General features: G+C 34.7%; 3 protein-coding genes across 5 annotated transcripts; all 3 read right to left on the bottom strand.

Annotated features, from left to right (window-relative positions):
* Positions 1–645: 645 nt before the first annotated feature.
* LOC142614286 (O-fucosyltransferase 30-like) lies at positions 646–4,508 on the bottom strand. Of its 3 annotated transcripts, none has more exons than XR_012840395.1 (3): positions 3,649–4,506; positions 1,670–3,233; positions 646–955 (listed from the first exon to the last, which is right to left on the bottom strand). XR_012840395.1 is itself a non-coding variant. In XM_075786870.1 (3 exons), exons 2-3 carry the CDS (start codon positions 4,092–4,094, stop codon positions 2,168–2,170), a joined length of 1,512 nt encoding a protein of 503 aa, XP_075642985.1. In that variant the 5' UTR covers positions 4,095–4,204; positions 4,371–4,508; the 3' UTR covers positions 1,588–2,167. The 3 variants fall into 3 exon arrangements, 2 of the variants coding, with proteins under 2 accessions (XP_075642985.1, XP_075642984.1); XM_075786870.1 differs by lacking the exon at positions 646–955 and having other exon boundaries at positions 1,588–3,233; positions 3,649–4,204; positions 4,371–4,508; XM_075786869.1 differs by lacking the exon at positions 646–955 and having other exon boundaries at positions 1,588–3,233.
* Positions 4,509–7,902: 3,394 nt separating this feature from the next.
* Positions 7,903–12,778, bottom strand: LOC142611865 (transcription factor KUA1). The gene is made up of 3 exons (XM_075784007.1): positions 12,174–12,778; positions 9,334–9,542; positions 7,903–8,707 (listed from the first exon to the last, which is right to left on the bottom strand). Exons 1-3 carry the CDS (start codon positions 12,457–12,459, stop codon positions 8,192–8,194), a joined length of 1,011 nt encoding a protein of 336 aa, XP_075640122.1. The 5' UTR covers positions 12,460–12,778; the 3' UTR covers positions 7,903–8,191.
* Positions 12,779–19,594: 6,816 nt separating this feature from the next.
* On the bottom strand, positions 19,595–25,233 carry LOC142611768 (azadirone synthase LFS-like). The gene is made up of 11 exons (XM_075783899.1): positions 24,982–25,233; positions 23,932–24,124; positions 23,284–23,364; positions 23,110–23,161; positions 22,817–22,938; positions 22,003–22,103; positions 21,854–21,912; positions 21,580–21,636; positions 21,350–21,395; positions 20,381–20,460; positions 19,595–19,883 (listed from the first exon to the last, which is right to left on the bottom strand). Exons 1-11 carry the CDS (start codon positions 25,057–25,059, stop codon positions 19,820–19,822), a joined length of 933 nt encoding a protein of 310 aa, XP_075640014.1. The 5' UTR covers positions 25,060–25,233; the 3' UTR covers positions 19,595–19,819.
* Between the last annotated feature and the right edge of the window lie 1,175 nt (positions 25,234–26,408).

Here is a 26,408-nt window from a genome sequence, read left to right as displayed (position 1 = left end):
ACATTTAATCAAGGTTTCAGAATTTTATTGATATCTCTTTCGTTTTACCTCGATTTTGGGTTATGAACTATCGTTTTGAAGAGAAAAATATAACCTATAAGATGGTCCAAAATTTAACCCGATCAGACGATCAAATCAAAAAGTCAATTTTTTTACCATCCTCGATTAGGGTTTTTGGTCTTAGAGGATCCACATTAGTGGATACAAAATTCTCGTCTATTTTACACGAAAAAACCTATTTTTTCTATTTTCACGCTCATTTTTACAAAACACCCACATTAGTTTATCTATTCTACACATATATTCAATAAAATATTCATTTTTTTTACAATTTTTTATTATTCCCTCCCTCACTACCCCTCTCTCTCACAGACCCACAGTCTGTCACTACCAACGATCACTCCACACCCAACCAGCATCATCACCACCCAACCAACATCATCAAGGAAAACCCACTTAATCCGAAACCCATTCAATCCCAAACCCATTTATCACCCACCCAACCCAAAATCCAGTCAAGCCAAATCATCACCCATCTAATCGGCGACAAGATCATCAAAACCCACCAATGAACCAGAAAAGCCAAGCCGATCAAGATCAAAACCCACCGACCCACATCCACAATCAACCAAAAAACTAAAAAAAAAAAAAAAAAAACTAGCAACCAACAGATCGAAGTGAGATTGAGGCCTCCGGCCTAAGCAAGATCGACACCTCGCAGCACCGCCACCTCCTCGCAACAGCCACCAGCCTCAAGCTCAACCAAAAATGGATCAAAACCCACAAGATTCTAGGCGACAGACCCGTTAGAGAACTCCGTTCGTGTCGTAGGTGACAGACTCGTCCGGCGACTCGGCTTGCTTAACCTTGTTCTCATCAGCGGTGATGGCGATCAACGGAAGCTAGAGGAAGAAAAATTGATGAGATGAAAGAAAGAGAGAGTTGTGATGTGCACCTGAGAGAGAGGGAGGTGAGAGTCAGTAGAGAGGAGAGAGAAAAAAATTTCTAAGATATTAAATACACATGCTACAGTACCTGTGTGAATTTACACGGGTACTGTAGCAACGTGCATTTATACACGAGTTTACACCCACTGATGTGAGTATTTTTTGCTCAAAATGTGTAAAATTAGTGACTTTTTTTTTTTTTTTTTCCATTTTGCACATTTATGCATCCACTGATGTAGATGCTTTTAATTCTTGTTAGAATTGACTAAATTGGTCCTAACTTTTGGTCTGCCATCCGATTAGGTTAAATTGGTCTGTTGTAATTTATTTCCAACTCTTTGGCTCTAAAACTTTCAATATTTTTTGAGTTTTAAAACATTATTTTGGCGCGTTAATCGAAACTGGAAAATACAGTATTAACCGTTAGCATAGAGACTGATATGGTAAGGGCATATCTTCCAATTTCATCAAGCTAGTAGACTCACTAAGATAAAAATTTAATGAACCTTCGTAACTAACAAGTGAGAACTGATTCTCAAAAAAATAAATAAATAAAATAAAAAAACACACACACACACACACACAAAACAAAAACAAAGTGAGAACTGGCCTGTAGTTTTCTTTGAGATTGTTAATATGCTCAGGTATCATAGCAGATTATGTAAGAAAAATAACATATACAAGAGAGCTTCATGACATCATATATAAATAATGTCACTTACAATGAATGAACACTCAGAATCGGCCCACGTTCGTCTTGGGGGGGGGGGGGGGGGGGGAGAAGCCCAATTTCAGTTAATTCTACAAAACAAAAAGGCACAATTATGTGCTAAGAGAAGTCAGTCCTCAATGACAAATGCCCCATCTAAATTAATTAATTAATTGTGTCAGTTATATCAAACAAACTTTCAAATCTGAGCAGCAACCTCTTTCTTCTCCTTGAGAATGTAAGATATTTACATTGACCTTCAATAAGCTGTAACCTCAGTGGAGTTGAATCCTGACATGAGGAAATTTCTTCCTCAACAGTTTTCTGTGCCTTCAACAAACAGAAGATTTGGATGAAATGCTGGCTGGATCACAAAAATTGCGAGAAAGCATAAAAAAATATCCGAAGACTGCTGGTCCCATCATCTTCTACAACCCTTAACCAGAGAAATTTCTTCTCATACCACCTTCAATGAGTTTAGTTTTTATTTTTTATCATACCAAGCCACTTGTCACAATGCAGTCAGACTTTGGCTTGCACATGTGCCAAATTTTCTCATAAGCTCTACACTCTCTGCAATAGTAGACCCCGCAGTCCCAACAAAACCAAGTGAAGCGCAGCTGCAAACAGCTTCCTCTATGAATAGAAGTACATCAGGTAATCTCTCAGAGGGGCAATGTTTTTTTAGTCCACCCATGCTCTCTGGAACAAATGCAAACCTCAGGCTATGCTTAGCAGCCACAACTTTTTTGGCTGTTTTTATCACTAACTCATCTTCTTCTCTCAGAAAATGCAGCTTAAACTTATGTGAATCTCTAGCCAAATCTCCCAAGTAACTTCCAGTCCAATTACCTTCAGGAAGATCAGTCATCACAAAAATATGAATAGGGAGTGGACTCTGTCCCAAAGATTCTACTTTCTGTTTTAAACTCAGAAAAGTAGCTTTCCAATGATTCTTGAACTGCCCATCTAACAATCTGAGCTGTGCACAAAGAAAATAGGCATTTATGTTCTTGTCAGCAAACTCCTTTCCTGCACTCAAAATTTCAGGGACAAAAGGAAGAAATTCAATCTTTTTAATCAAAGACTGTATCCGTTGATCTCTTGGAGCTTCATGAATATCGATGTACAGCTCTGAACCTCTATATGGAGAGGTGAAAAGACTTCCAAATGCCAGCAGGGTGGCTGATTCAGTTGCAGAACTGGGTCCAAGCGTCTGATATACATCTCTTCGTCTCCTAACATATGAAATTTTCTTCTTCCTCTTAAGCTGTTCATCAGGTTGGAATGAATCTAATACCCCATCCTTTTCACCATTTTGGTAAGTCCAAACTGTAGTCCTACAATCTTCACCTACTGCATGTACACATTTATCAACATTACCATTTAGCCCGGATAGTAGAGATCCACATTGCTTTAGGCTATCAAACAAAGATGACTGCTCATTTGATTCATTGAAACAATCGAAATCTTTCACCCCACACCATAGGGATGCAAAAACCCTGAAATCTATCGTTTGAATAACAGATGAAGACACTAACGACGAAATATCAATAATGTCAGCCATCGAGACATACCTGAAACAAGAGGTTCATATAAAGCTATAATTTACAAAACGATAATATAAATAGGAAGCCATCCAATAATAGATACGAAACATGAAATTTGATAGCAAAAGGGAATGCCAAATAGACCCAAATTCTAGATTTTCAAAATACACAGTATAAACCAAGTTTAGACTCAAGTTGGTAACTTTTACTTAGATTTTAGAGAACAAAAACCTTTATTCCACTAAGCCTAATAAGACCCTTGTCCTAGTAATGGAGACAGTTTCAACTTTCATTCTCTCACCAACCAAACAAAAAAGTTGAACAGAAACAACATTTTTTTGTATGCCACAAACATGAAAATTAAAAGAAACCCAATAGAACCCACATTCAAATCTGATCAAATTCACACACTCACACAGAATGAGTGATCAAAGTGACTCACCTGCCAGTCCTGAGGAGCTCAACCACATGGTTCCAGACGTCAACTCGAATTTTATTCGGATCAGAAACCCGAAACTTGGGGCAGCTTCCGAGAGCAACAGCGTGGTGATCGAGAACCGGAGGAACAATCAAGGTCCGGTTGAGAATGGCGGCCATTAAGATAGCATTCTTGAACTCGGAAACCTGGTTGCTGAACCCACTGTGGGGCGCGTACCAGAGGAATTTTTGGGCAAATTGGGAAATGGGGCATTGGGGGAATTGGGAATTTAGGGTTTTTGTAGAGGGTGAGATGTGGGAATTGGGGGTGAGGGAATAGTAGGAGAGGAAGAAGAGGAGAGAGAAGAGAAGAGTGAGGAGAGAGAGAGAGAGGAGAGGGGATCTGTGTGAGGGTTTTTTAAGGGGCCATGGTTTAGGGGTGGGTCTGTTGGAATTGAGGAACTGGTTCATGGCTCACTGTCACCGGTGGTGGCGGTGGGCAAAGATGGTGAATTTTGATCTTTCGGATCGGTCATGTACGAATACAAGCGATGGTAAATGACACGTGGCATCTACAAAATCTAATGGTAAGATATAAGTCCGAAATCAACCAAATCCCAACAAAAAAAGATGAATAAACCAACAAGTGCAGATCCGAAACAGTTAAACACAAACAACCACAACTAGCAATTAGCAATTAGCAATTAGCATTTAGCATTTAGCAGTTAGCAGTTAGCTCACACATACAAATACACAAGAAGCCTTTGTTATTCTTCTTCAATTTCTCAGCCCATTCCTTCCCCCTCTCTTGCAGCTCTGTTTGTGATAGTTTCTCAGATTCGGTGTAGCGGTGTTTGGTGTGTGAGTACTCATCAGTAGTGGGTTACTGCTGAAGAGTGGGGTAAAAGAGAAATAAATGATAATTTGTGGCCTTGTTTTTACCAATAGATTTTTTAGACGCCACGTGTCGTTCATCTGTTTTAAAACAGGAGAAAACATGAGACGCTAAACTGGAGAGGAGCCGGACCCTTAAGTTTTTAACCTTTTAGGGCCTGTTCTCTTTTTTTGAGAAACAGATAAAAATTAAAATTTCATAACATTTTTTTAAAAAGAAAATCTTAATACCACAATTCTATGTAGCACATTGTGGGATGGTGGAGAAAAAAATGGCAATTATATGTGAAATTAATTAGTTATTCGCAATTAGATACATCAAAAGTTGTGACAAAAAAAAATTTATGATCTTAAAACAATTGCAATTTTTAAAATTTTGTTTTAATGTGTCATATGTTTGATTGTAATTTTTATTTTTATTTTTATTTTTACTTATGGTGAGTTGTTTGTTGTGTCACAATGTACCTCTGGTTTTTAGTTAGATTCAATCATATGTAGTTGTAGTAAAAAAGGTGTTATTTTCCCAATTACAATTAAGTTCAATTATATGCCTTTAGTCATATGGTAGAATGTAATTAGAGAATTTAGATACAATATCTAAGGAATCTATATAAGTTTTGAACAAAATTTAATAGAGAATATAAGATACAATATTTAAGGAACTCTTGGTCTTGAAATACCATATCTTAGTGCAATTGGTGCTCTAATGTATCTTGAAAATGACACACAATTTGATAGCTTTTTCAATCAACCTACTAGCAATGTACAGTTTTGTATCCACTCGAAAACGTTGGAATAGGGTCAAGCATGTATTATGTTTGGGATGAAATTATTTTATCCACAATCCATAGTTGAATATGTTGATGCAAGTTATCTTTCTAATCCACACAATGGTCAATCACAAACATGATAATTGTTCACTTGTGGCAACATTGCTATTTCATATAGATGTCAAGCAAACAAATTAATATCAGCTACTTCCTCAATCACTCAAAAATTATGTCAATTCATGAAGTAAGTCATAAGTGCATTTGGTTTAGATTGGTAATTCAATATGTTTGATAAAATTGTGGATTATCCTTAATCAAAGATAGCCCCCATAATAGTATACAAAGACAATGTTGCTTGTATTACTCATATTAGAGGGAGCTATATAAAATGTAAACAAAACCAAACATATTTCTCCAAATACTTTTATGCACACAAGCTCCATAAGAGATAATATTTATGTCAATAAGATAGAATCAAGTGATTAGGGCTGTCCATCCAATCCGGAGATCCGACCCACTCGAAGGATCCGACCTGAAAACCATCCGACCCGATCAAGTCACCGGTCGGCGGCGGGTCTTTTGTTCCAAAAACCGACGGCGGCAGATCGGTCTCGGTTTTTCTCTCCAGATTCCGAAAAAACCCTATCCGACCGATGTACTAAGTATTTCCAGAAAAAAAAAATTCCAGATTCCGGCAGTTGTTTCCAGATTCCGGTGACTTTCTCCAGAATCCGGCGATATTTTCCAGATTCTGGCCTCAAATTTCCAGATTCCGACTTCAAATTTTCACATTTTGGCAACAGATTTTCATATTTCGGTGACTTATCAAGTAGATCGAGTGATATTTTGTCCAAATCTAGTGAGATCTCACCGGATCTAGCGAGATCTCACCAGATCCGGTGAGATCTCCGCCGGATTTAACATTTTTTCGCTTGAAATCAACAATTATGGCAGGATTTTTCACCATGGAAGGTTCCGACCGAACCGACCGTGCTTCCGGTGCAAAACCGACCGCACCGATCCGACTCCCTCGCCGGTCGGCGGCGGGTCAGTATTTGTTCAACCCGATTCTATCGGGTTGGTCTCGAGTTGGGCACAAACCCGACCCGGACCGACCCGTGGACACCCCTACAAGTGATAATATAGCATATCTATTTACTAAGTCATTTAAGAAATAGTAGCATTGGCATGCGACTTAGGAATCTTTGTATCACAGAAAATTAAGACCCCACATACTCATTAGGGAGAGTACATTTTTTGAAGAATATGTGCTAATTATACTTTTTTCTGATAAGGATTTACTTTGCAAAGATATAATGAAGCAATTGGTTTTAATGAGGCCTATTCTTAGTGAGTGGTCATTAAAGAAGAAGTATTATGAATACAAACGGATGAAACTTTTTGGCATGTAGTGCTACTTTTTATACCGATCAAGATTGCCACCCCTCTTTCCAATCAAATTTGCCACCCTCTCTTACCAATTAAATAGCCTGGCTTCACTATCAAAAACTCGTCAAATCTCTATAAATATATGAGTTCTATTGTAATATATAGATATAGAGATATCTAAGAATCTATAGTGTAGAATAGATGACCACTTGACTAAAGGAATTCTATCTATATTATCTTTATGTATAGATTTTTTATCTTATCTATTTCTTTTGCTTTACTACATGCTACTTATCCTCACAGCATTATGATCCAAATTATCCAATGGGCTTTATATTGTACTCCACCATTCATTTGGCGGCTCTGTACAACTAGTGCCACTGAATTCCTTCTCCCTCACGGAATTGGGGGTTACAGAGAACCTCTAGGAACTCCATAAAAGACGTTCAAACTTCAAATTACATTAATGCCTTTAAAATGTGCACATCGAATCCTCTAGAATTTCAGTATTACACGTCTTCACCTTTAAAAGCAAACGAAATATTTTTGGGACCCTATATTTGATGCGTAAACTTCAAATTATACCTTTTTAAATATTCCATTGTTTGGAAGTGCCAGAGGATTCAAAACCAGTAAACCACCAGAATCCCAATGGCTCAGGGAGCGGAATCCAGTTGCTTGGGATGGTGTTAATAATTGGAAGTTTCTTTTCTAAAGTAGTGATTTTGCTGGTTAATCAGTTTCAAATGTGCACTGAAGACATCGGAATTCCTACTTTGTGCTTCGAAATTATGTATCCAAACTATTCCAAATGCTAGAATTGTTTTGGCAGTTTCCAAATAAAATACATCACCGGCCACAAGGCAAAACTCTCCATATGGTTTCAGTTAGGAAATAACAAATAAAGTGCCATAAAAAAGACCACATCTGATCCTACTAGGTGCAGAAGTCTCAGCTGGGGATTCAGCAAGGGAACAACTTCAGAACCATTTCCCCCAGTCCCAATATACAACGGGCAATTCCTTTTCTAAACTTTGCAAATGCCTCACTTACACTTGACTCCCTAGTCCAAGAACTCTTTTTATATTTGTGTTACTAGCTAATTGAATTAGTCACAAAGAGATGGATTAAATATATTTTCTGTGAATTACACATAAAATTAGCCACAACATCTATACGTTCAAATGGTTAGTAGCAGTACCATGCACCTAACTCGAATGGTTGAATGAAGTAGAATGTCACACATGATCAATATTGAAGTACTGAGGAGAAAAACAAATAATATAAGACACAAAATTCAAGGACTCGAACAATGTCTCTAATGGTGGATACTAAGATGCTGTGACCTACAAGCTAAGAACTGAATTTAGTTAATTAATTTAATTAAAAACAAGCTTATTAGTCCAAAACTAAACCAAACCAAACTGCACATTATCAGTCCTGTATTAACAGTAAACTGTAAAGCTCATCCATCATTGAGCTAACCTATGATCTTGAGCTCAGAAAAGCTGTCCATCAAACTGCATGGATTGGGCTGCTACTTGAATTGATGTTTGAACTTCCAGAGGCTGGATTTGCATGAAAGGCAGACTGCCTAGAAGATCCTTCAAGCAGCTTTAGTGAAAGAGAGGATGGACCAGCATGACCAATAGATTCTCCTAAGCTCAGTTTTGACATGCCAACCAGCTCATCAACATTGATCGGGCTCTTCGAATGCACTGCAGTTGGCTTGAGAACCTCATGTGTCTCCTCCTTCTTAGTTGCCTCTGGAGTGTTGTATCCTGACCAATATGGCAAAGGAAAGGGGAAGTAAGGAGGGATATAAGCAGGATGATATACCATCGGGTAGCAAGGTTGGGAGCTCTCTGTCTTCGGAGGAATAGGATCACCATCACTGGAGTTGATAGACTCCATCGATTCACATTCTTCGTCCAGGGCAGGAGGAGCAGGCAATGGAGGATTGCTCTGTGTTTCAGCCTGTGACTCGTTGACAGATAAGAAGTCATGAGGTACCATCGGAGTGTCAGCTGACTGCAGACATATATATTAGTAGCAATTATATCAGATACCTAGAAGGGAGTTTATAAAGATATATTTTTTTAAATAAAATAATTAAAAAAGAAAAAGAAAAAGAACTTCAACTTATAAAGATTTTGTTCAAGTGTGCATCATAAGGAAAAGGCAATAGTTGTCTCTAAATACAGTCAAATAGCACTATCACACAAAGAATGGAGTTGAATTGGACCTGAGAATCGGAAGACTTTGACAAGTCTTAACAACTAAATAATCCTATAACAAAATAAAGGTACAAACATATTGTTTGCACAAAGCCAGAAAAAGATCATTGTAATAACCACGGGAAAAGGGTATATCCTCACTTCCAGGACAAAAACCATTTAAAAACTGGCCCATCCATGTAATATGCATTGCTGTGCCGTTTTAGTTCTATGTTTCTGATGCATGGAGGTTCGAAAAACCAACCAAAACTTATATGCCAGTAACAAATGACAGTGAGTGCATACCAGACAATGTTATCTACAGGCCTATAGAAGCTTCATGCAGCTTTTTTGTCTCCCCTTTCATGTTTAGTGTGTCGATGTATGCATGTGGATACAGTATACTAGTTTACAACATCAGATGGAAAGAAAGGAACTAACTTCATCTGCTATAATATCAAACAGGCTGGAACGTCTCTTTCTCCGAGATACATTGGTTTGCCTGATGAAATATTTTTGAGCATGGCTGGCCACTTGAGTAGGTGTCCTTGATATAACATAATTGCGAGCTATTCCACGCCAATCACCTTTGCCAAGCTTCTGTAGTCCAAGTAAAAACATCCTATGTTCTTCTTCAGTCCATGGAACACCTGCAGAACCAATAACTAGTCATTTTATAGACAAACGGAGCAAGTACAGTACAACCAACACACAGAGATAAGATTAAAAGCATCTCAAGAGGTCATAGCCTAAGAACCACAGATATGGACATGAATAAGAACACAACACTATGACAACACACAATTACTATATATATATATATATATATATATATATATATTGAATTTTTATTCTTTTCTTCTTCTTTTTTATAATTCAATAGTTACAACAATGGAGGATGAGAGATTTGAACCCTGGATATCTCTATTATAAACTCTAAGAGGTGCCAGGGAATTAGAAAGTGAAACCGAAAGGAAATAAAAAAGAATTTGGAGTGACGTGAGATCAAGACGACAATAAACACCTATAAGAGCTCGCATCATTTATAGCCAGTGGTTAAGTAATTGATAAACAGTAAGACAGCAATTAACGCCGATTGCTGTACCAGGCCAAGAGAGAGAGAGGTTGATCTAAAGGTCAACCCATTGAGTAAGAATTTGGAAGAAGCAATGGATCACATCCTTTCCATGCTTTAATTGAGTAGACAGCCATGTACTGGAAGAGGAAAAAAGAGATCAACAATGAACTTCAATCAGAACTGATCTAACTGTTCTGAGTGGATGGAGATCAAATGGGAGAGAGCAGATCACATGTGCAGATCTGAGGCATTGATCTTCTTTCTCAATTTTTTAACAGTCATGTCATGACCATGTCTCCACAGTACCTTGACTGTATCGGAATTCGAAAAAAATAATTATATATATATACACACACAGACACACCACAAACACACATGCAACCGTGCCCCCAACATGTCCAGGTCAAACATGGACATGTGAGGCGTTTTGCCATGTTTGTGCTTCTTAGGTCATTGTTCTATAACATCTAAGCTTCATCTACACTGTTGACTTACAGACATCATACATACTATAATATAGTTACTGACTCACCAACTTAAAAGTATTTCTCCTTCCTTACAAACACAACACACACACAAAACAACTTGATTTATTGTTTCTGCTCTTCACCCTAAAGTAAAACTCGAGACACATTAATTGCTCTAACCAAGGAATCATTAACATTACACCTTAAAATTTTCCTTAATTCCTTAGCATTTATTGTTAAAGAGTGCATCTTCACAAAAAAGTAGAAGTTTTTCTCAAGAGACAGACATGTTACCAGCACCCAGATTAGCAGCTACAATTCACCAAATCATATAATTCAAATAATTCCTGTACAGTACAGCTAAATTTTGACAGATCTGTTGTACCTTTTTAAAGGAGACATCATTGTGGAATGTTATCAGGCTCTGAAACCAAAACATTTTTTATCTTTCAAAAACGTCAACACACAGACAGTAAATTCACTTATATTGAATGATCAAAAAAGAGGGGCCCTTATACTGCACACCCCACATTTTAGGAGTGACCTAAAAAGACATTACTTTGTTAATCTTTCTTTAACAGTCTGCATATGGACACCCAATTTCAAACATGCTTGGGTGTCAACATGTGATTGGATTACAATACTTTACACATGGAAGCACCATGGATCCTTGGTAAAAAAAGTGGATTTGGTGTACCAAGCACAAGTTGACACATAAGCTTGTTGTGAATTTGGGTGTCACTACAGTTTTCCCTTGCTTTAAACAAATTGTTTCTTCATAACTCTTATAGTTAATGCTATGTTTATTGCCATAAAAAAGCTTTAAACAAAAAATGGACTAAAATAAAAGCCTTACATCTTCAATATTTTGAACAGAGCATCCAAACACACAAAGCGCACACACACAAGCTCGCAATGCATTTTGCTAGACAGCTAAACGTAAAAATGATTTAATTCTTGTGAAACATGTCGCGTTTTATTATCTCTTTTCATAAATAAAACTCAAACACTTGCACTCCAAGATGTCTTTTAATTCAATGACCATTAAATCTTCCAAAAATCTTTTGCATATTTCAGTGTTCGAATAATTTTGTTCACATCCTTATGAGACACATACAGTTTTCCTTGACAACCTAGACACGAACCAAATATGAAATACCTCACAAAACCTCACCCCCACCCTTATTCCCACTTCAGCCACACAAAAATGCTTCCCCAGATTCCCTTAATTGAATTCATCTATCCCCATAACTTATATTTTTGTAAATATCAGCTCAGATCATTTGCTACCTTAATTCTTTTTAATGCTTTCTTAATCCAACATCCCAAAAAACTCAACTTGATAAATTTTGCATTTAACTACTTTTTCGAAATCAAATTCTCTCTTTTTCTAGTCTATGGATCATTGTCCTTAACATTCAATTCAAAATTTAGAATTCCAAAACTGGAGCATAACGAATTGCCTACTCTATATAAGATTAACAAAATAAAAATCAATCAATTAATTATAAAAATAAACCATAAAACTACCACAAAAAGAAGAAGCAAAATCCAAAGATAAATATCCCACAAACAAAACGAAATAAGAAAAAAAAAATCTAGAATCTTCATCTTTTTTTTTTTCACGTTCATTTTTTATTCAAATTCCTCCCAAACTATAAACATAACCATGCAAAAAGAAAAGGAAACAACCATAACTTTCTTTGCGATTTGAGAGAAAAATAAATTTTAAAAACCTTTCTTCCTTTCACGGCAGCTAGAGGAGGAGCCAGGCACGAAGTCCTCAGAGGCGTAACCGTCGGCAGCGGCACCGTGCTCCGGTGTCTCACCGGGCGATCCGGGAGTATTCGACCCGTTCTGGTTCAGACCCGAACCCGACCCGGCGTAGTGGCTGAGATTGCCCATACTGGCGCTCTTCCGGATCCCGTCGGTCAACCGGACCCCGAAAAGCTTGACCCCGCGGTTCGGGCAGGTCCGAGAGTTATGCCCATTGTGGCTGCAATGCGAGCACCTCCGAGTCATCGCTTCCTCGAATCAAAATCGAATTAGAATTCAAGAAATGATATGATAGATAGGATAGGATAGGATAGGATAGAAAAAAGATAATTAGGTTTTGGTTTTGGATCAGATAAGGATCCGAATGATAAGATCCGATAGATAGAGCCTTCGTGGGTTTTTTTGACCCAAGAAAAGGCTTATATTGATGAGAGTTGTGTGTTTCTTCTCTCCCTTCAGCTTTCGCAGATGGGAGAGAAAGAAAGAGAAAGAGAGAGGGAGAGAGAAAAAAACACTATCCATATACTATCTGGTCCTAGATTAAAGGAAAATGATTCCGTACTTCGCGGATATTTCCAATTTTGATGTCTTTTTATGCTAGCCGTCCACTTGGTCAAACAGATGTTTCGTGATCATTTGTGTGTGCCAAGTGTTCACCTTGGGTTACGAGGAAAAAACTGAGAAAGCTGAAAAGCCCTTTTTCTTTTCTTTTCTTTTCTTTTTTTATTATCCTCTTGTTGTTCTGTTCTATTCTATCCAGTTGTTTCGTGCTTCTTGTCTTGTAAGTAAGGTTGAGACTTTAAAAATGTGTTTTATAAGTCAACTTGGTTTTTCCTTTTTTATTTTTTTACAATTTATTTAGATAATCCATTGTGTGATTAGTTTAATATCCATTATTATCTAATTTCTCTTTGACACAAAATTTTCACATAGTTATTATCAAAATAATTTTTATTTTATAGACTTTGTGTTAATTTTTTTTTTCTCCCTTATCGTGTAGCTAAGAAGGATAAATAGATAAGAATGCTAGGTCGGAGATAGCTTTAATGGTTATCAAATATAAAGATTGGGGATAACTTAAAATGTTTTCATTTAACTTCAACCAAAAAAAAGAGAACACTTACAATCTGTTTGGATGCAGCGTTTTCCAGCTGCGTCCACGTTTTTTTTTTTCCACGCGCATATGTCACTGTTCATTGGCCATGAACAGTGATTTTAGGCCAATGAACAGTACTTTTTGGGATGAACAGTAATTTTTACACATTAAAAAATTATTTTTGTACAGTGTTTTCATTTTTCAGTTTTTAGGAATAAGTTCTATCCAAACGGACTCTTACAATGTTGACGTGACATTATTATAGTACCAATTGGAACTCAGTACTTTTAAAGTAAATTTTAATGGCGGATCTCAGTTAACTCAACTTATAAAACTTTTTATGATTGAATAAGAGATATGGAGTTTAACCTCCGCCTACATAAAAAATCAATTAGTGTTTTGATTTGATGATAAAGAATTATCATTCGGAGCGGACGTCAAAACTCTTAAAAAAAAAAAAAAGTAAGTTCTAATGGTCTGCAAGAAAATTATAAAATAAAATAGTGTTAATTCAAGATTATAATTATTAACTAAAGGTTTTTTTTTTTAATGTAAATTCTGATAGTTCCATTCATAATTCAAAAAGAGTTCTACGTCAGCTAATAAATCAGAACAAATAAAAGTCGTAGTTTTAGATCGCTTTGGCATATTGACCTCTTAACAAGAGAAATCTCAAAACTAAAATAGTTCAATGGTAATAACTTTTTTTTTAAGAATCATAATGATATTTTTTATGGTGTCACATATTTGTAATTCAAATTCCTCCTCTCTTCCTCACTATTTTATCTATGATAATAATAATAACTATTTTTTTTTTTTTTAAGAAACAAGACTACACAGCCTTATATTATTAAATGTCGATTAAATCAACTTAGAATTTAAGAAAAATATGTGGTGGAATATCCTCCATCCAAACTATAAAATCAAAGATATGTAAAACATATCGAGTTAGACTATATTGAGTTAAATATTCTGCATATATATAATCTTCTTGTTACAAAGGCAGACCCAAGAGAGAAAAAAAAAATAGTAATTAAATATAAGAAACTGTAAACTTTCAAACCGGTGTTTGTTTTTTAAAATATTAGTAGGGAATCTAAATGTGGCTCTTTAAGCTTATAAAAGATCAATTTGAAATTAATTTAGTTTTGTAGGAATATGACGTAGAGTTGCTATTTGTCAAGGAGGAGACGAAAGAAGACAAATGACATCATCAACTTGTATGTGTTTTGTTTCAATTATTCGGATTAATTTAAAATATAAACTTTATTTCAATGAGAACTATCAAGTAACAACTAGGAGTTTCTCAAAAAAGTATCAACTAGGGCCAAAAAATGATTGGACACCCAATAGCCAAAATCTAGTAGCCGCCCATCCAAGTCAAACTCCAAGATTTTAGCTGCAATTGCTATGCAGTTTACACCTTCACAAGAAATAGTGACACGCTAAAATTTGTACAAATTCTAAAAATATCAGTGGTTTTCTAAATAGTTTTGGTGACATCTTTTTTTTTTTTATTTGAGACAAGTTTTGGTGAGATCTTGATAAGATTCTTATAAAGATTGTCATTCAGTACTTTATGTGGTAACCAATATCATCATAGATTTTATAAACTTTATATTTCTAATATATTTCTTGGGATTTTGATGATAAAATCAAGATTTTGGTCAATATATACATTATTTTTTTCCAAATATGACATTCGTGACGTTTTTAATATTTTGGACAAAATTATAATTTAGATCATGTACTTTAGGGATATTTTCCAAATTAAATCATATAATTTCAAAAGTTTAAAATCAAACTCTATAATTTCAAAAGTTTCAAAATAATTCTTAAAGCTTAAGACTGTAACCAACTAGACTACATGTTTCATTAGTTTCAAATCGACAAGTTACTCCATATTATGGATTTTTTTTCTAATAAATGTAATGAAATAGATAGTGTGGTAGGCGAAAAGTAGTGTAAAATCAACCAGTAAACGTTGATTTTATGATTGTTACTACAGTTCACTCACTTAATTAATTTGTAAAGATGGGATGCAAGGTTAACATTAAAAATACTCATTATGTAAAAAGGAAACTCAAGGTTAAAATTTGATATGCAAAATATTATTCAACTTGACTTCTCACGAGAAATTGCTAAGTGTTCATCCTCGAGTGCAGTCCAAGGATAGAATTACAATTGAATGATCTTTTCTCCTCTTTCTTTTTCCTTTCCTTTTTCCAACCTTCTCCACTGATCCAGGTTCTCCTTAGCTTTATATAAGTTGCAAGGATGCATCTAAATCTTACATTTGGAGGGTTGAGATCAAATTCTCTTGATATTTGTCCTATTAAGACTTTGCTAGAAGGCTTTTACAACAAAATATGAGCTGCAATAGACACTGTTCACAGTTATTTCTCCATTAATGCAGCCAGTTAAGTGATTGCAGTACATTTAATATAGAGGGGATGACTTCCTTGTCCTTCATTTTTCTTCTCTTCCTTGTTCAAAACCAAATTACCCTTGTCTCCTCGAGAGTTGCACCGTGTTACCCTCATTCCGGACACTTAGCCTTCTCGAGGTCAAGTAGGCACCCTCGGCCTTGTCAACAGTAGCATCATCCCGAACTCCTTACTAGTAAAACAAATTCTCTCCGTTTAGTTCCGCTCTTCAGAATTACTCTAATTGCCTCCCTTCACTACCTTTGATCCTCGTCCCCTAACAGATAGATTTGTGAAAAAAAAAAGAAAAAGAATTGATACATAAAAAAAAATGGAAGGAAAAGAAATATGCTTTATTATACTATTATAACTTTCCCTATTTATTTATTTATCTCAAAATATAGATAAAAACCAATATTTTACCTCTATTTTATTAAAGAAATTAAGATTTTTTTTAATAACAATAACAAAAAGAATAACAAAACCTTAGTTTCAAATTTTTTAAGTCCACTATGAGTCCTTAACAAGATTGATTAGGATTAACTACGTATATTTTTTTTTCTTCCATTATATTTTATTTGAAATTCGGGCTAAAACCAAACTACATTATGGTAAATTATGTGTATGAGAGAATATATGAGTGATCAATGTCAATGATATAATAGACGTAAGTGCAAAATTTATATTATTAACAATTTCTGGTAGTTTCCATAAAAAATAAAAATAAAACAATTTTTAGTAGTACGTGATCTTAAGCCACAATCATTGGGGTAATTTTTGTATTTTACCCAAAAGATACACAAAGATTATAAGAAAAAAGATTGAACATTCTCCTTCTTCATCCATCCTTATTAACTCTTGATTATTCTTTTTTTTCAAATCTATTTTAATCCATTTCATTTCACGCCTAAATCAACTAGAGGAAATAAATTGGTAGTTTGGGTAGAAAATTTAGCACCACACTTTTTTTTTTTTTTGTCACAACTCTAATGTAGTTGTGGGTGGTGGTAAAAAAAATAAAAATAAAAAAACAGTTGATTTAACCATGTCAGGCTTGTGATAAAAATAAAAAAAATTTGTAATTTTAGAACTACTCTTGTTTGTGACATCATGAAGGGTGAAAAAACAAAGATTATTCTAAGATCGCAACATTTATCACAGTATTTTTTATTATTCTAAGTAGTTATATGTTATTTTCATATGAACCTAATACATTCCCTCTCTCACATAAGAAGAAAAAATTGTGATAAAGGAGGGAAATGGTGTCGGCCTAGAAAACAAAAGAGTAGAAGAGAAAGGAAGGAGACGTGGACGGTGAGGGATTGGTCTTAGGAGCAGAGCATCAAGGAATCTTGGTTCTAATGAAATGAATAATAAGCAGAGGTCGGTAAGTAAAGAATTTTGTAGAGCTAGTCCACGTGGTGCGAGTGCTCTCTATTAAACTTTTAAAGGCCGAGGACCGTTACCGTATATTCTAGAGTATAATCGCCTCCCTATTGAATATCTTTTCCCTACAACCAATATTATTTTATAACTTATCTACCTTATCCAAACCCACACACCTCATTTTATTTTCTGGACCCCACTAAAATTTGATAGAGGAATATGATCCATAATTTTTTTTGTGGCCCCATTCTTGATTGACGGCTCACATTTATGTTATCTTTTCTTTGATGAAGCACATTTATCTTATCTGTTATAAAAGTATGGTCAAATTCAAATATCCAAAACCAAAAATTAGCACATATGTAATGAGAATTGATTGGGGAATGAAATTCTAGGTTTAAATTGGTATAATTAAAAAATAAACTATGGCTTTGTGGGAGTGGGAGTGGGGAATTTAAAATAAATAATAATAAAAAACCAAAACCAAAACCAAAATCATAACTCTAAAAAAAAAAAATTATTGCATCCCTTTAATTTTCCAAAAAAGAGGAGGGTTTCTATAAAGTCTTAAGACTTGTTTGGTCTCTAAGTTTAAACTCATATTTTTACATTTTAAATAACATTACACACACTTTTTCACTCACACGTATTTCAAAAAACTACAAAAATCACATCTCAAACCACAAAAATCTCATCTCAAACTACCCAACCAAACACCCTCTTAGTATTTTCAAATTTATAAAGATAAGCATAGATATTATCAAGTAGGTGATTCTTATATAGTACATCTAGGTGTGGTATCTAATATCTATTATGTATTAAAATTTGAATTGTTTATAGCTTACCCTTTTGTTTATATTTATAAAAGGGACAGTGGACATTAAAAGACCTAAAAATACATGATTATAATTATGATTCTATTTTTTCTGAATTGAATTTGGAATGTATAAAGTATGTATTGCATAGACGTGTACTAAATCACACATCAATATAAACTATTTTAACGATTATAAGAAACATTAAATTTTTTAAGATTAACACCAATAGACATTTATTTAAAAGTAAAATAAATGGAGATGGGAAGATTCAAACACAAGTTTTCCCTGTAGAAAAAATTGGACAAAACCAAAAAATTAATCATCATATTCTGAATTTGAGTTATAAGTCACAATTACCAACAGTGTACATGGATAAGTTCACATCACAACTAAAACTAAAAACCTTCAGCTTTTCATCACTGTTCAAGCTATTTATAAATGTGGGTTAACATTGGTCATTTTTGCTTTTTCAATTTGTAGTTAAAACCGAAAAGAGTCATAGTTGAGTAGTTGACTGGTTTTAGTAACCTCAGTGTTGGTACTGATTAGGAAGGTTCAGCTTTCAATTGATTAGAAATGCCAACTGTGGAATTTGAACGGTAATAAGCGTAAAGTTGAACGGTCGTCTTCAACCAGACCTTAAGTCATTCAAGAAAAACGTGCTGCATGTCGCGTTGTGCCACATTCAAAGTCGTCTGCAATCTGCATACTCCTTTCACATGCCAAAATAATTTCTAAACCACCATGTGATCCTCAGTCATTGCTAGAGAAAGAAAGTAAATGCACCCATCAACTTCATGAATTGCCAACTGCAAACTTAAGCTTCCGAATCAAAATTGGTGCATGCATTTCCTTAGTCTCCATGAATTGCAAGCAACAATAACTACATTACATTTGAAAATCTCATTACTTGAATAGTTAAAACTACTTTATATTCATTAGATTTTGATTCATTGCCGACCCTAACTAATCTATTGAGGATTCATAGTTAACTCAAAAATTTGAAACTAAGGCTTGGTTGTTGTTGTTATGTTGATAGAAATCAGCATCTAAATGCAAGTCTCTTTTTTCATAAAACATGAAATTAGCAATTTTTTCTAGCGCTGGTAACTCTTAAAGGGGAAAGAGAATACTTAATTCCATGCCACAACTGCAATTTAAAGCCACAAATATCTATAATATAGAGAGTAATACAAGAAGACCAAAAAAAAAAAGAAAAAAGAAAAGAAAGAGGCGTGGGGGGTATCAAATTGCAAAAGCAAGGATTGTATGCCAATTCTTGTCTCCAAAGGCAAGAGCAAATTCCCAAAGGAGATTTTGACAATATACATGTTCTCTTGGATGAGTCTATGCATTTGAAGTCATGAATCATTATTAATTAAGGAAAAAATTAATGAATGCCCTAAAGACTTTAGTTTAAGGGTGCATTTAAATATCGCTTATTATTTTGTTGAAAACTGAAAACAATAAAAAAAAAATTTCTGGATTATTGTTCACGCCAAAAACATTATTCATTTGCCTATTTACACTGTTCATGGGACATGAACAGTGTAATAAGCGCTGGTATTAAAATAATAAATAAATAAAAGCCAAATGTGGATGCGTTGGACGTGATTCAAACGGGGCCTAAGTCTTCAAGAAGTATTTTTAGAAACTTTTTATAGGAAAAGAAAAAAATAACTGATTTTTTTAATAACTTTTTATATTTTCTATAAAAGTGATATTAAAGTTTTCTTAAAATAGTCCATTAACAAATGTCCTAATAGCACCCATTAACCAGATCCATTAATTAATATCAAATTCTTGCACAACAATGAAATTGGCAGTGTACACTGACATTATTGACATTATTTTCAATTTTAGGTCTTCAAACATCTATCCTATGAGGCATATGTAAGCCTGAGCCTCTCTTGCACATAGTCCCCGCCGCGAATTGGGGGAAACCTGCATACACAATCGATAAACACCATCTTTGATCATTGATTAGAAATGCATACTGAAAAATATACTTTAATTAGAAGTAATAAAACCTAAAAAAACCCATAAGCACTGAGCAAGACTCAAGAGTATTTGTGATACCCCATAAAAACAAACTGAACATGTGTAAGTCAACAAGCGCAGACACACAATAGTCCAGAGTTAACCAGCCTAATTAGTATAGTCTCACCTAAGACTTCTATTAGAGACATGCTGCTAAAATAAAAATCAGTGAAGATTACAAATTAAATTATAAATGCTTTTGGAGACATCAAAAGCATGATTTCCCTTTTTAGGCTCTAATGATGTATACTGCTAAATGAATTCTCAAAAAAAAAATGTTTACTGCTAAGTGAACTCTCAAAAAATATGTATGCATGCATCTAAGTGAACTCCCAAACACTATGGAGAGAAAGAGGGGGGAGGGAGAAAATGAAAAAAGAGGCAAATAGTCGTTTTCACACCTTGGGGGAGATGACTCGCTGCAACAACTTTCCAGGCATTCCACCATGCAGTCTGGGTTGGGATCCAAGAAGAAAGCTGCCTGAAATATTGACATTTTCAATTTAAAAATTCTCAAAAGTAACAAGGAACTCCCTTGAAGAAAGAGGGCTAACATCAGAAACTATAGCATGTTTGAATATTTCATGTCACCATCAAACTCCCAAGTGTTTGTAAATCGTACACAGTACCTGGCATAAGAAACAACTCTCTTGTAGTATTTGGACAAGAAAAGTTTTTTGCAGGTCAACATTGTTCATTATCACTTGCAAGAATGGATCCACTTATACTAATAGCCCCATTTTACAGGATGGTTTATGGTCTTGAAACCTTATGAAAAGATGCCATATGTATGTATGTATGTATGTATGTATGTATGTATAAACAAAGATATCTGAAGCAAATTATATCTATAATTTTCCTATCCCACAATATGTATGTTCAAATTCCAAGCTTTTTAGGTTCATTATGGACTCACACCTTTTTAAGATAATGGGTTTTATATCAAAAAGTAACCCATTACACATCCTGATAAAAGTTCAGCTGAATTAGATCATCCAAACAAAAACAAATTTTCCTGTCATGATCTGTCTATACAATAAATCACTTGACCTGGGGGTCTCTGTCTCCTTTAATAGATTATTTGTTAGGATGATATACTCATCAGAAACATCCCATTAGGACATACAAATAAGTTTTTTTCAATATGTATATTAATCAATCATCCATTCCCATCTGTTCAATCTACTAGGTTCTGAAGCATAACATCTTTTCAGCATTAATTATACCCTACTCATAACTAAAGGACAAAAATATGAAAACCTTTAACATATCTATATGTGTGTGGAATTCACTAAATTCTTTATACAATTCATGAATGATTACAGAATATGACGAAAAAGATGTTAAGAAGGAAGTAGTTAAATAATTACAGAATAGCGCTCTTTTCCAGACAGCCTCACTCTGTGCAGTGTTGACCTACAAATAAGTGACAAATTAGAGAGAGGCGAGAAGGGGAGGGGAAGGTGAGAGAATAAAAGCCTCCAGAAAGAAAACTAGTTCACTATCTTTGTTAGATTTGTGAAAAGAAACAAAATTTCATTTTAAAAATTTATAGGTTCTCTAAGAAGTGTTAATAGCAAGTTAAAGAATGATAAATTACCGGAACAAACAATTAGTCCACCTCTCCATTATGTCCCCAATGTTTACAATCAAGGCCCTGCAAATTTAATAAACAAAATCTTAATGCTGATGAAGAAATATAACCGCGTTAGTTTTTATTGTCAGATGGCATTCTCCATATTCTGTCTGTTGTCCAACAAATATAACTGTCCACTTTACAAAGCTTCCTTTTACCTGAAGATTTCAAAGTGACTCAACATTCATTACACCAAAAATGCTTCCATTTACATAAAAAATTGCAAATGTGGACTCACCCATCTACAGGAAGCACATCCTCCCAAATCCGTGGTTGCTTGAATTTTTCTCGGCAGACCTGTCAACATGAAAAACCCAGCTAATTGACAGCTGTGAGGCTGAATAGGAAATACGGGTGGACACTACAGCTGATCAACAACAAACATGCCTGAAGTCCTTGAACACCATCGGTTGCTAGGAGAGTGACCATTCCATAATCTGAATGAGCAGAGGAACCATATATTTCATCATCAGAAGACCCCAATTCACCTGAAATTAAATTACAGAACATATTGTTAAGACATATAAAGGTCAAGTTAGATGACTGGTTTAAACCTTTGCCTGAAAGTGCTCTACAGTATACTCAATCTACTTGAGTAAAGTTTAGATTGTAACCTAATACAGAGATCTAATTAATGGATATAGTTCAGTTGAGTTAGTTGCTACTTGCTTGGTATACTCGCCTCCATGTTGAAGGCCATGCAAATCTTGGGTGAGTAAGGTCTGTTTCTGTCCACACTGTTTAGAATTTGCCGATGCTTTAATATGGTCACTCAGGATAATTGGCCATGTATTAGTCCAACATTCAGTAGGAACCACAGCTTAAAATCGATCTTTAGATGAAAGCATCTATTTGGTTTGACAAGTTGATTTCAAAAATCAACGCTCCACTCTAAAAAAGAAGCATTATCATATGAAAATTGTAGACCATGAGGGTTAGCTCTTTTAAGTTCTATGGCTTCAAATTTGCACCTAGACTACAACCTAGTTTAACAAAATCAGACTTGGCAAAAAATATTAACTTTTTACAAAAAGTTCACCATACGGATTGTCTATGCATATGCAACCCCCTCACCCCCCCACCCCCCCCCCGGCTCCTTTATCTCCAACAAATAAAAAGAAAGAAAGAAGGAAGAAGATCAAGGGGAAAAAAATTGCAGTAATTAAGCTGACATAAAAGAACGCAAATCATGCTACTCAACCTGGATAATGCAAAAGGCGAAGAAATGCATTTGGTTTATCCAAGGCCCCCACTTTTTCAAAAAAGTCCTCTTCTACATTCAAAGCCAGAGCAATCAGAGAAAGTAATCTTTTTCCAGCAGACCTGAGGCAGCAAATCCAATGCCTAACAAAGTTGCACTTGTTCTCTAAAATCTATATATTGTCAAACTACAATACTATTAACTCACAGAATCACCGGTTAATTTCTAGTCTTTTTCATTACACACAAAACAGCAGCACAACTATCAACAAAAGGGAAACAATAAAAACTTACAGGAGTTTTTTGTAGAAGCTTTCCATCATACGTCTCCAAGAAGGTAAAATTTCTGGAATTTCCTTGCAAAATAATATACCAAGTAATGCTCTACCAATACCCAAGATACCTAACATCTTGAAGTGAACAACAATAATCTTTGGAAGCACTCCAGAAAGATTAATAATGACATACCTTCTGAAGGCCATTGATTCAAATTAACTGGAGTTGTAATATCTTCTAAAGGGCCAATATAAAAACTTTCTTTTGGGTCACCTGCTTGGAAACCATTTAAGGCGTATTAGTTTTAACTTCCTTTCTTCTGTTCCATTAAGCACAATTAAAAATGCAGCGATGAAACAGATAGCAAAGGAGCTTCTTGTACATAAGAAGCTTTTAGGCTACAATCTCGCAAATCTCAATGTCAAGGAAAAGTTAAGGTTAAAACGCTCAATGGGTTGCAGATGAGGGTCCAAACAAAAGCTAAGAATAAAAATGGCACATTTATTACGGGCATAAAATCTACGATTAGATTAAAAAAAAGCGTAAGCCTCAGGCAAATTGGAGAAGAACAAACTTAACATTAGTCATTCTCCTTAAATCCATCATCCATCCAATCAACAGGTCATAAGACTCGCAACTAATAAATTAGAATAAAAAAAATAGATGCAAGAAAATAACAAAAAGCACATATAAGCAGCTTAGCTAACAAAAGTTATAATTTTCCTCATTAAACCAGTAAATTATCGCAACAATCCTAACCATGCTCTACACACAATCGCCAAGTTAATCACATAGGTACCAAAAAGAGAATATTAATTTTAAATGATAGAATCTCTCAACCTTTGGAGCTTGAAGTGGGATCAAGTTTTTCAGCATACAGCGGTGTGTAACCTCTATGTTCCTTGCGAGGCATTTTCATCTTTTCCTCCAAAGGAAGCAAGAAAAACTTCTTGCTCTCCTCAAATACTTTCCCAAGCAACTCCTCCTCAATTCCATGATTCAGAAGGTAGAAGAAACCATAGTCTATGCATGCCTATGATACACATTCCACATTTCCACTTTAGAGAATTTAAAAGGAAGCAATGTTATACAAACAAACAAATCTTCACAGACTATTTCTACAAACAAATTTGTGACAACATGAAGCTGTTTTGTGTGTGTGTGTATATATATATATATATTTTATATATAAGTCCCTTTTGTACATTAAAAAGATGAGCACATAGCTGAAATCATGTTTTGACACGATTTCAGTTATAATTGTGAAATCATTTTTAAAAAATATGGTTTCAGCTAGAGTGTGTACGGTCGTGTATAACTCAGCGTGTGCAACAATAATTAGCCTAAAAAGATACTAGTGACAATCTTTAGAACGGACAACCAATAAGTTATTAATAAATGGTATCAAAGCCAACCTAGTAATGTCATGTGGCTCGAGACTCGATACTCGTAATGTTCACTTTGCATGACTTAGTTTCAATTGCAAATTTGTTACAAGTGATGCCAAGTGAAATTCACAAGGGGTGAGCTCGTGTGATACGTTTGACATGACGACTCAATTAATTTGTAATAACAAACTTATAATAAAACTTAAATTATCTTCAGCAAATTTCAAGTAAAAAAAATGGCCTTACGACAAGTTAAAAAAGCACAACCTGTTCTAAATGGTATATTATATCCAATTATTCATTTCAATGTGCAAAAGAAAATAAAAATGGAAGAAGAAGAGAAATTGTTAATGCAATTGACAATTAAAGAGTGCAAAGTGCGTTTGATTTCGAAAATACTAACAAACATTGCCTGAGTAAAACCAAACGATATCATTGTAAAATAACAGAATTTTTAGGACGGGCTATGTTAATCTGTTATAAAATAAGTAAGAGTAGTAACCTGACGGATTGAACTGGCGGTAGAGATGCGATCCGGTGAGGTCAGGTCTATTATAGGGAGTTTGAGAGCCTCCGTCATCTCCTTCCACTTCCGCACGAATCAGTTTCCTTTTAATTTCCGGGCGAAGGTGCGTATATAAAAATTCGGGGTTTTGAATTTTGATAAGAGTATTTGTAAAGTTGTTTCATTTATTTGTTTATTTTATAAGATGTGTACAAACCACAAGCTACAAACCGCAGAACAGATAGCGATTTAGGTCGTCCATTTTTAATTTTTATTTATTGAGAAATTACATACACCCAACTATCTCACCCGACCTTTCATTTACTTGAAAGAAACCCCTTCCGTTGCATTTGGTACGAGAGAATCACATTACTTTTGACATCCAGATTTTTAAGAATGTGAGATATTTTTATTTTTGGTTTCATTAGAATTATGAGATGATAATGTTTAGATTTGAATATGAATTGCTAAATCCTTTCAAAAAAATCTTCATTTAAATAAGTAATGAAAAACCAAATATAAACTATTAATTATGACAAATTCATTAAAATTATAGTCTAATATTTCAAAATGACAAGTATAATACAAAAATAACTAATTAAATTCTTAAATGCTTTTATTCTTAATAATAATTTTTAAAAGAGTTTAATCCATAATAAAACAATCTGACAACTTTTTTCTTTTCCACACGTGATTGTGAAACCTAAATAAAATTTTGTTAAAGAATATATCAACATAGTTGTCTATTCTGTTTATATTATTTTGGCGAGAAAAGATAAAGATAAGGGAAAAGATATTGATAATTTTTTTTATATTTTATCTTAATTGCTTAAATGATAAGAAAAAACAGGTTAAAATTGTTAATTTATAAAAAAATATTGTAAGGTCACAATTTGCACCCAAACCCAACAGTAAGAGGGGGATAGGCCCAAACAGCTCAATACAATGAAATTTGTAGAGAGTGGGTTTGAAATCTAGGTTTTAGTGATGTTGAATAACAAAAATGATAGGCTAGATTGCAACATCATACACACTTGATTGTTTATGTAATAGAAACTGTCCTCGGACACAAGCCAAGGATGATTGATATTATCTTTCAAAGACAGATTACAATTATGGGTGCTAATGGGTACAGTTTTTTTCTCTCTTGTTTTCTCCGACCCCCCTCCTGAATGTCTTCCCTTCCCTTTTATCTCATTCTCTTTCTTCTCCCCATCTTCCACGTATGGATCAAATTACTAATTTAGATACTTTTCACATCCACCTCTCCCTGAAGTCTTTGGAGGCAGATGTAAGACTGAACTCTGATGCTCAGGCATCACTTCCCCATTAATGCGGCCAGAGAAGTAGTTGTAGGGCATTTAATGCGATGGTAACAGCTTTATTTTAGATATTTCACATCTCTTCTCCTTATCTTGTACATC

This window comes from Castanea sativa, chromosome 10 (assembly GCF_040712315.1).
Source record: "Castanea sativa cultivar Marrone di Chiusa Pesio chromosome 10, ASM4071231v1".
Taxonomy (NCBI): domain Eukaryota; kingdom Viridiplantae; phylum Streptophyta; class Magnoliopsida; order Fagales; family Fagaceae; genus Castanea; species Castanea sativa.
The sequence above is the reverse complement of the archived record's forward strand: the minus strand, read 5'-3'. Positions and strand labels throughout refer to the sequence as shown.

Bases quoted from the DNA above. Each gene is read 5' to 3' on its own strand.
- LOC142614286 (XM_075786870.1), bottom strand. From the start codon at position 4,094: ATGAACCAGTTCCTCAATTCCAACAGACCCACCCCTAAACCATGGCCC. The intron at 3,234-3,648 runs GTGAGTCACTTT...CTCTTGTTTCAG, and splicing joins GAGCTCCTCAGGACTGGCAG to GTATGTCTCGATGGCTGACA.
- LOC142611865 (XM_075784007.1), bottom strand. From the start codon at position 12,459: ATGACTCGGAGGTGCTCGCATTGCAGCCACAATGGGCATAACTCTCGG. The intron at 9,543-12,173 runs GTTTTTAAAATT...TTGGTTCTGCAG, and splicing joins CTGCCGTGAAAGGAAGAAAG to GTGTTCCATGGACTGAAGAA. The intron at 8,708-9,333 runs GTTAGTTCCTTT...ATATGTCTGCAG, and splicing joins TTGATATTATAGCAGATGAA to TCAGCTGACACTCCGATGGT.
- LOC142611768 (XM_075783899.1), bottom strand. From the start codon at position 25,059: ATGACGGAGGCTCTCAAACTCCCTATAATAGACCTGACCTCACCGGAT. The intron at 22,104-22,816 runs GTTGAGTAGCAT...ATTTAATTTCAG, and splicing joins TCGCCTTTTGCATTATCCAG to GTGAATTGGGGTCTTCTGAT. The intron at 21,913-22,002 runs GCATGTTTGTTG...TCATGTTGACAG, and splicing joins ATGGTGTTCAAGGACTTCAG to GTCTGCCGAGAAAAATTCAA.